Below are 10378 nucleotides of genomic sequence, written 5' to 3' on the forward strand. Positions count from 1 at the left end.
GATGGTACTGAATCGCATCAATATGCAGACAGTACAATGCTAGTGGCAATAACAGACGTGCTCTGCTCCGTGGACCGGCGCGTTTGGGCTCGGGAAACCAGCACTGAGTGGTGGGATCACATCGTCCTGCAATCATGGGATGACGAGCAGTGGCTGCAGAACTTTCGTATGAGGAAAGCCACTTTCATGGGACTTTGTGATGATCTCGCCCCCAACCTGCGGCGCATGAACACGAGATTTAGAGATGCCCTTTCTGTGGAGAAGCGGGTGGCTATTGCAATCTGGAAGCTGGCAACTCCAGACTGTTTCCGATCTGTGGCGAACCAGTTCGGAGTGGGAAAGTCCACCGTTGGAATGGTGCTGATGCAAGTTTGCAGGGCCATTAATCGAACACTGACAAGAAGAACCGTGACTCTTGGTAACGTGCAGGACATTTTAGATGGCTTTGCAGAAATGGGCTTCCCTAACTGTGGAGGGGCAGTAGATGGAACGCATATTCCTATTATCTCTCCACCCCACCTGGCATCGGAGTATATTAATCGCAAGGGGTACTTCTCTGTGGTTCTGCAAGCGCTTGTGGATCACCGTGGGCATTTCACTGACATTTACTCTGGATGGCCTGGAAAGGTGCACGATGCACGCATATTTAGGAACAGTGCCCTGTTCAGGAGGCTTAGGGCCGGGACCTTTTTCCCAGATCACAAGATAACAGTAGGGGACGTGGAAATGCCCATCGTGATTCTGGGAGACCCCGCTTACCCATTAATGCCATGGCTCATGAAACCATATACAGGGAAGCTTGACAGGAGCAAGGAACGTTTCAACTACAGGTTGAGCCGCTGTAGAATGACTGTGGAGCGTGCTTTTGGCCGTTTGAAAGCTCGCTGGCGCAGTCTGTTCGGGAAGCTAGATTTGATGGAAAGCAGCATTACCGCAGTTATATCCGCGTGCTGCACCCTCCATAATATTTGTGAAGGGAAGGGTGAAAGGTTCAGTGAGGAATGGACCTCCGAGGTTAGACGTTTGGAGAATGAGTTTGCTCAGCCAGAGAGCAGGGCTAATAGGGAGGCCCAGGAAAGGGCTTCAAGGATTAGGGATGCTATAAGGGAGCAATTTGATGCTGAGAGCCAGCAGTAATGTTTGGTGCATGTGTTGTGCTTTGCTTTACCTTGCTGTGTATAATTAACCATTTCTGTCACCAATAAAACATATGGAAAGAAATACAAACCAAAACCTTTTATTTGTCATACAGTAAAAAACAGGTAAGGGGGTATGGGTGGTTCACAGTACATTCAGAGGTTTTACTATTTCCTATTTTACTCAATTGTAACCGTCTGATGCAACTCACCATTACTTTGCTGCAGAATGATGGGGGTGGAGTGCGCTGGGTAAGAATTAAACATATCTTGGTTACTAGGTGATGTTATAGTTGTTGGGGGCAGCTGATGATAATAAGGAACTGGGTGCTGCATAAAGCTATTTTGAGGATACACAGGGGGACAAGGAACAGTGCTTTGGGAAGCCTGTGGGTTAGCACGGTATATATTTGCCTGCATGGCTACAAGAGACTCAAAAGACTTGGTTTGGCGAGACAGGAGTCTCATCATCTGCCTGGCTATTCTTTTGGCAGACAATTCCTGTCTCCTGCTTTCAGTCAGCCTCCATTCCTGTACACTTTTTCTCCACTCCTCAGTCTTCCTACTTTCCCTGTTGTAGTGGTTCAGAACGGTCTTGATCAGCTCCTCTTTTGATTTCCTAGGATTGCGCTTCAAATTCTGCAATCTACGTGAGGCCGGTGACACAGCTGCATTACTCGAGTTGCCTAGAAAAAATAGAGATAGAGACATGTAATACACAGGGGCATCATTGTTTATTATCAACTTTTGAAGGACATTGGAAACTGTAGGTAGCATCCCTCTCACATACCTCACATAACACTGTAGAGTTCAAGAAAGCTAAGACATGTCTAGCAATGGGGTGAGTACTTTTGCTTAAAATTCTCCCATGTTAGTGGGATGCCTTGGTTCCTGCTCGGAAGGGGGGCCGGGTGAGGAAAAAGCACCCCGCAGGACACGGTTCCCGCTTGGAAGGGGGGGTGGGGGACGGACAGAGCACAAAGCAGGGCAGGTTTCCCGCTTGGAAGGGGGGGTGGGGGACGGACAGAGCACACCGCAGGGCAGGTTTCACGCTTGGAAGGGGGGATCGGTGAGGAAGAAGCACCCCGCAGGACACGGTTCCCGCTTGGAAGGGGGGGTGGGGGACGGACAGAGCACACCGCAGGGCAGGTTTCCCGCTTGGACGGGGGGGTGGGGGACGGACAGAGCACACCGCAGGGCAGGTTTCCTGCTTGGAAGGAGGGGTGGGGGATGGACAGAGCACACCGCAGGGCAGGTTTCACGCTTGGAAGGGGGGATCGGTGAGGAAGAAGCACCCCGCAGGACACGGTTCCCGCTTGGAAGGGGGGGTGGGGGACGGACAGAGCACACCGCAGGGCAGGTTTCCCGCTTGGAAGGGGGGTGGGGGACGGACAGAGCACACCGCAGGGCAGGTTTCCCGCTTGGAAGGGGGGGTGGGGGACGGACAGAGCACACCGCAGGGCAGGTTTCCTGCTTGGAAGGAGGGGTGGGGGACGGACAGAGCACACCGCAGGGCAGGTTTCACGCTTGGAAGGGGGGATCGGTGAGGAAGACGCACCCCGCAGGACACGGTTCCCGCTTGGACGGGGGGGTGGGGGACGGACAGAGCACACCGCAGGGCAGGTTTCCCGCTTGGAAGGGAGGTGGGGGACGGACAGAGCACACCGCAGGGCAGGTTTCCCGCTTGGAAGGGGGGGTGGGGGACGGACAGAGCACACCGCAGGGCAGGTTTCCCGCTTGGAAGGGGGGGTGGGGGACGGACAGAGCACACCGCAGGGCAGGTTTCACGCTTGGAAGGGGGGATCGGTGAGGAAGAAGCACCCCGCAGGACACGGTTCCCGCTTGGAAAGGGGGGTGGGGGACGGACAGAGCACACCGCAGGGCAGGTTTCACGCTTGGAAGGGGGGATCGGTGAGGAAGAAGCACCCCGCAGGACACGGTTCCCGCTTGGAAGGGGGGGTGGGGGACGGACAGAGCACACCGCAGGACACGGTTCCCGCTTGGAAGGGGGGGTGGGGGACGGACAGAGCACACCGCAGGGCAGGTTTCCCGCTTGGAAGGGGGGGTGGGGGACGGACAGAGCACACCGCAGGGCAGGTTTCACGCTTGGAAGGGGGGATCGGTGAGGAAGAAGCACCCCGCAGGACACGGTTCCCGCTTGGAAGGGGGGGTGGGGGACGGACAGAGCACACCGCAGGGCAGGTTTCACGCTTGGAAGGGGGGATCGGTGAGGAAGAAGCACCCCGCCTGGATGCCTACGTGCTGGGAAGGGCAGGGGGGGGGTGGATTGGGGCAGAGGAAACAGACCGCCTTGCGCTGGGGAGCCGTGCTTCTAGCTACCTGCCCTCAATTATCCCTAAACTATCCACAGGCTTTCATAATGCCAGACATATCACTGCTGCGTGTTACCAAGGAAGAGCGGGAGGGTCTTCTACAGGAATGCGGATACCGCCCTGGCCCCTATGCAGCTCGCCTGTGTGCGGCCATGGTCCCCCCACCCCTCGCTGCACAGTGGATCGGACGAGTTAGCCTGACCGGGACAGGGACCAAGCTGGCTCTACCTATAAACTTGTTAAAGCACATTGCCCAAGATCTAGCTGCAACTTTTCAAGAGATTACTCAGGCAGATTACACAGATGTCATAGATCACATCAATGGGCTATTCCACGTTTAGGCATGCATGCAATCAGCCATAACGAAAATCCTGCTATCACAAAGCATTGCAATCTACTTACCACGAGCACGATCCTCAGCTTCCTCATCAACGTCCGCTTCCAGCTGCTGTGACTGGCTAGTCTCCTCAGGGCTGGAGAAGAGCTCCTGGCTGCCTGTGTCCTGAGACTCCGGGGTGTCCCCCTCAACGCCAGTAGCATCACTGTATTCATCCTCTACACCATCCCCCACTTCTCCCTGCTCTGAACTCTCCATCGTGCTCCTAGGATTCACGGTGGGGTCACACCCAAGTATGGCATCCAGCTCCTTGTAAAACCTGCAGGTTGTGGGGGCTGCTCCTGAGCGTCGGTTTCCCTCACGGGCTTTGCAGTATGCACTCCTCATCTCCTTAATTTTTACTCTGCATTGCAAGGCGTCCCGTTCGTGGCCCCTTCTCATCATGGACTGCGATATCTGACCATAGGTATCGTAGTTTCTCCTTCTGGAGCGCAGCTGTGTTTGAACAGCCTCATCTCCCCACACACTAATTAGATCCTGCAGCTCTGCATTGGTCCATGCTGGGGCTCGTTTGTTGCGTGGAGGCATGGTCGCTGAATGATTGATTGATTAATTGCACTCCACGCCTGACTGAGCAAACAGGAAGGTGATTTTTGAAATTTCCCGGGGCATTTAAAGGAGGGGTCAGGTGAGCACAGGGCAGAGGAGTTTTCTTGATTACCAGAGAGGTATCCTCAGGTATGCTGGGATACCTGCTTATTCCACGGAGGTCAAGAAAAGCGCTGGTAAGTGTCTACATTGCATTACCAGCGCTGGATCACCAGCGCTGGATCCTCTACACCTGAAACAAAACGGGAGTACGGCCAGCGCTGCAAACAGGGAGTTGCAGCGCTGGTGATGCCCTGCAGATGTGTACACCTCCTAAGTTGCAGCGCTGTAACTCCCTCACCAGCGCTGCAACTTTCTGATGTAGACAAGCCCTGAGTTTCCTGCTAATATACAGTAGTAAGGTTAGTGTATATATGCCAGCAAACTTTTCTTCCTCCATCTTTTGACCTGCTTTGTAATTAATCACAAATCGTCTGAAATATCCAGTTTTGCCACATACACACCATTTCATGTCTTAGAAATAGATTCTGGGCTCAGTGTTCTGCTATCATTTCTGAAGCAAAACTCCAATTGAAGCATTATGTAGAAACTCTGGATATTTGATGGACATTTATGAGAAGCCCTGTTTCTGGGCCATGAGTCCATTATGTGTTCTGCCTGTGGCCTCATTTCTGTATTTTTCATATCTACATGACAATGACAAAGGATGTTTCCAAATTGAAAGGCAGAAAAAAAACTCCGCCAGAGGGGAATTAGAAAATGTATGGCTGATTTTTGTTACTATAGTAACAGAATTTGTTCTACATAATTACTTGCAATGTTTAATTTTTTTATTCCTTTCAAGATGCACCAATTATGACTTTCCAAATTGTGCAATAAAATTGCATTGTGTTGCACTGGAACTGCAAAACTAGGTAAAATTAAGAATTGCTATAACTTATGTGTTTTCCCAATTTGTGAAATCCACTTTGTCTGCACAAACCCTGTCCTGATTTGCCTGAGTACATAATGTACAGCTTCTGGCTCAGAAGGAATATTTAGATACTCCTAAAACTAGTGCTTATTTCTTGCAGGCAAAGTCCTTTTATTTGGGCTTTACTCACAGGACCAAAATTTGACCCTCAATGCCTTAAAATGGCTATTTGCATACATAATCCTGATATGACCATACAATGATAGGTTCTGATCATTCTGTTAAGAAGTTTGCATTTGATAATTGGGTGAATCATCTCCAAAACATTCACATTCTGATTTTTTTTATTGGCCTCACTGTGTGGAGTGTATTATAAAATATTTCTTAGTATTATTAAAATGTTTCTTACAAATTCCACATTTTAATGAATTACACTGACCAACGTGTTCAAACTTGGCTGCCTGAATTCAGGCTCTGAAATCAATGTTTAAGCAGCTAAATGTTAGTGCTTTGATTTTAAGAAGTGCTGAGCAACCTTAGCTGTCATAGTTGTACAAATGCTCAGCCTCTCTGAAAATGAATACACTTTTATTTGGCTGACTAAATATATTTAGGAGTCTAATTTTAGACACTTAGGTTTGCAAATTTTGGTCACTGAGAATGAAAATTGCAAATATTTAATTATACATTAACAGTAAAAAGAAAACAAAGAGTTGAAGTCTTTTAAATCATATTCAGGGTTATGGCGGAGACTCAGATTTATCACCTTGCTCTTAAAATTTCTGAGCCATGACTTGGTCCTTTGCTGTAGGCAAAATGACCCCTCACTATTTCCTGGCATTGTGCTAAAGACAAAGAGGACAGTTTCACTGTCTATATTAAAGCTGGGCTCAGCAGCAGGAGTGCATTTAAAAACTGTTTTGTTGTTTGCAGCCTTTCCATCTTGAGCCATGATTTTGTCAGTTCTTGTAATCCAAGTGTGATTTCTGGTCAAAAATTGAATGGAAGACTTGCAAGGAAAATCCAGTTACCTTCAGTAAGTGACAGTAATTTAGTAGCTAGTACTCTTCCAGTACTATGCCTCAGCAGTGTGTTAGTGGGCCCTGGGTTATCCAGAAGGGTCTGTCTTTTACATGAGATTTAAAATCTGCTAAAGCTCTGGCATTGTTTTGCAAGAATAGAGTTAGCACTGCTGTCATGACCAAATTCCAGTTTGGATAAATACATTCTCCCTACTTAACTTCCACTACAGTTTCAATTAGATGTAGTCATCTTCTGCACTTTCTGTCCTAAACTATTGTGTAAGGTCACTACAGCCACTGCAATTCTTTGCAAAGTTGCCTAAAATTCATTGGTATCTGAAATGATTTGTGTATGAGATGTATACAGTTTGTGAAGGGCTTGGAATCTTTGTGATGAATTGTGCTCTATTCATGTATAATATCATACCCAAGCCCAGAGGAGCAGGGATGAGAGAATTGGCAGTTTAACTATATACAGGTCAAATGCTTAAAAATCAAACTGTGCTTGGAGGAAACATTTAACTACCCTGGTTTTCAGATTTTTGGTTTCCCCCCATCTTTGTTTCTTTATCGGCATTTGCTTGTGTGGGTGGAAATGGGTTATGAACGAGAGGGAGAGAGAAAGCCCATTGTCGTTTTATCCTCAGCAGAACAGAGTGCAGCATTTTCACTGGTAAGGTAAAACCTTACAATAGAGGAGGTGAAAGTGACTCACGCTCCTCCCCAGCAAAGAACTTCCCTCCCTGGTTTTCTTAGCTATTAATACAGTAAAAGGGAACATTAAAAGTTAAACTTGGTACATTTTCTACATTAAGGTAGAGAGTGAGTGAAGTAGTACTATTGGAAAGAAATGTCTAAGCTGCTAATTGTCATTGTGGGCTATGTAAATTGGAGATTGAAGGTGCTACTTTGTTCTGTGAATTACACTGACAACCGTGAAACATTGTTTTATGTAAAAAATGTCTGTATTTGCTGATTGGGAAACAGCCTGTTGGGAGAATATGAAGGTACTCAAAGTTCTTCTATCCTAACTTTTCATACTGGTTATCTGTGTAGTGAACTATTTTTCAATCTTGAAATGAGAATTTTGTTTTAATTAAGCCTCAGTTTTTCTCTGAGATACTTATTTTGGGGTTGTGACAAACACATACACATACATATACAGATATTGTCAGAAAGTGCTGGAATCTATGTTTTTTTTCTATGCAGATATTAGATTAGATAATCTTTAATAACTATGGGGGACATTGCCAAAGGTATTTGCTTGTCTAATTCCCATTGAACTAACTGAGTTTAATGCATAAATACTTTTGTGAATCCAATCCTACGTTCTTTATTTGGAATCATAAGTAGCCTCACTTTTCTTCCCCTCTTTGTGCAATATGACTGGTGTTTTTTGTTGGACAATACGTCTAATAATTACTTCTTACAGATCATTAAATTTATTTATTGACCTTGTATATGAGACACACATTTTTTCATTCTACAGGAAGTAAACATTAACTGCAGTCCTGCAATCAGATCTGCTAACATGGACCCCTGTTCCCATGCAGAAGCCCACTGACTTCACCAAATTTCCCTGAATTCATTAATTATCTAGAATTAGGTTTCAAACAAGAAACCAGGGATCATACTAGCAGATGGTCCTGCAAACCCATTATCTATAATGTGTAAATGGATTGATGACAATCATCACAGGGAACTCAATTGTATCACGAGCAGTGATGCTGAAGTTTGTTTCTTTTGTGTGCTTGTACCACAGATTGTTTCATCAATACAGAATTTGCCGCTGGTTTAAATTGGACTGATTTTGCGCCACCTTCCTTCTCTCTTTCGAGAGTATAGTCAATGACTCGAGTAAAATCTGGATCAGTATCTCATCCATTGTCCATACACTGAAGATAAATAGATACAGATGTTGTCTGATAGCAAGAGCTTGCACCAGTAACACTTAATTCAGCCCCCCCAGCTCACCTGCACCCTAAAATCAAACTTCATGACAGAAAAATAAAATCTCCACATTCAGTGAAAACGCAGTAATTCTTAAAATGAATGGATGCAAATGGCATATTTGGTCGTGAGTGTAATTTATGTCATTTTATACATACGCCTGGAAGAGGTCTTGTCATATATTTAAAATATTTACTGGGAAAGTTGTAATATTGTTCAACTCAGGAAGCAAAAAATTGTGGCTTTTTGTGGTTTTAATGTTTCAATATGTAAGGCAACATTAAGTATAATTGCTAGGTGTCGCACTGCAAAGGCATGCACAATTTCAAAGTCAGTTTGACTCCTGCAGAAAGAGTGTGACTTTTGAAACAACTGCACATATTTGCCTCATTCTTCCAAGCATTCAACATGTTACAGAGTTGTCTTTCTGTAAATTACTTGTCTGTAACCTATTATATTAATCTTTTCAGGAAAAAAATTCCCTCTGTGTTATTAAAGAGCTCAGAATCTTCACTAATGTCTGCCTGTCTGTTCTTCTTCCTGTTTACATAATATACTGCAAGTGCAATTGGGTTGCAGCATCAATACAGGTGTCAGCTATTAAACTAACATATTTCTATCTTTTCTTATGTGAGATTTTCCTATTTAATCTGATATGTTGGCTTGTTTTCTTCATTCTGGATCTTTGCTAATATGTACTGTGAATTCAAAAATAGCAATTGTACATGTGTCCAAAAGCAAGGGATCTATTTCAACAACATAATGCGAAAAAGCACTCAGATTGTGAATGCTGAAGAGACAGTCTTTTAGTACAATGTTCTATTTGCCATGTAGTGTAAAAAAACTGTGTAGATCCTTTTGTCTCTGGCATTAATCTTCACTTTTATTTCACAAACAACTGCAAAAGTATCTCCCTCTTCAAGTGAACTTCACATGTCTCACTATGATATCTTTGTCATCTAATTTGTTTCCCCAAGGCATTGATTCCAAAACAAACAGTTTACAGTTTCTTTTATTATATGTTCAGTGGGGAAAGAATTCAATGGCAGCAAAACCAACACCTCTGCAATCTTTAAATATAGAGAATGGACTCTCTGGTCCAAAATGTATGATGTCTTTAAAATGGCGAATAAACTGAAGGCTGTATGGAAACAGGGATTTATCTTAAAGGTGCAGTCAAACTGCAATGAGAGTAATCTGCAATAACAAAATGAATGATATTTTAACATGTTTATATGCACTGCCCTCCTGGAAATATCCCATGGAATATGAGAAAAATAATAATGTTTTCCACAGGCTTTTCTGACTATAATACAGAATTTAATCAAAAATTGTATGCCTTTTACAGCATGTCATAATATGGTGTGACCAGAGTCCCAGGGGGAGCCAGCTGCAGTCACTCAGTTAGGGTGTACTGTAAAGAATGGGGCAGACAAAACTGGTCGATGTGCCAATACTTAGATTTACCAAGCCAGCACTAAACAGCTTCTGTTATACCTTACTTGTTACTCCAAAATCCAAAACACAGTTCCCTTAAAGCAGTGATCTCCTACCTTTTTACACCTAATATCACTTTTTAAATCTAAGGGCAACCCAGCATCTACTCCACCCCTTCATCAAAGCCCTGCCCTGCTCACTTCATACCCCACTTTCTCTGTCTCTCTCTCTCTCTCCCCCACCTCACTCACTTTCACTAGGCTGGGACAGAGGTTTGGGGATAGGGAGGGGGTGTGAGCTCTGGGCTGGGGCCGAGGTGTTCGCAGTATGGGAGGGGGCTCTGGGCTGAGCCTGAGGCAGGGGGTTGGGGTGGAGTAGCGGGTAAGGGGTGTAAGCTCAAAGAGGGAGTTTGGGTGCAGGACCAGGCTGGGAGAGTGTTGGGGTGCAGGAGGGAGGGCTGGTTCTAGGATAGAGGTCAGGACTGGGGCAGGTGCTTGGGGTGCAGGAGGGGATATGGGGTGCTGGTTCTGGGAGGGGGGTCAGGGCTGGGGCTTGGGGTGCAGGAGGGGTTGAGGTGCTGGCTCCAGGAGGGGGCTCAAGGCTGGTTTGGGTGCTGGCTCTGGGAGGGGAGTCAGGACTGG

At 45.9% G+C, this 10378-nt stretch overlaps 1 protein-coding gene and 1 long non-coding RNA gene across 10 annotated transcripts; one reads left to right on the forward strand and one right to left on the reverse strand.

Moving 5' to 3' along the window:
- Positions 1-1221: 1221 nt before the first annotated feature.
- On the reverse strand, positions 1222-4665 carry LOC127047804 (uncharacterized). The gene is made up of 2 exons (XM_050946606.1): positions 3872-4665; positions 1222-1822 (listed from the first exon to the last, which is right to left on the reverse strand). The coding sequence occupies exons 1-2, from the start codon at positions 4392-4394 to the stop codon at positions 1317-1319; spliced, it is 1029 nt and encodes a 342-aa protein (XP_050802563.1). The 5' UTR covers positions 4395-4665; the 3' UTR covers positions 1222-1316.
- Positions 1818-3408, forward strand: LOC127047860 (uncharacterized). 9 transcript variants are annotated; one of them, XR_007773470.1, is made up of 5 exons: positions 1818-2127; positions 2181-2285; positions 2392-2496; positions 2549-2601; positions 3023-3408. It is a non-coding gene; the product is annotated as an uncharacterized LOC127047860 (long non-coding RNA). The 9 variants fall into 9 exon arrangements; XR_007773471.1 differs by lacking the exon at positions 2549-2601 and adding an exon at positions 2655-2759; XR_007773469.1 differs by lacking the exon at positions 2549-2601.
- Positions 4666-10378: the final 5713 nt, after the last annotated feature.

This window comes from Gopherus flavomarginatus, chromosome 3 (genome assembly GCF_025201925.1).
Source record: "Gopherus flavomarginatus isolate rGopFla2 chromosome 3, rGopFla2.mat.asm, whole genome shotgun sequence".
Lineage (NCBI taxonomy): Eukaryota > Metazoa > Chordata > Testudines > Testudinidae > Gopherus > Gopherus flavomarginatus.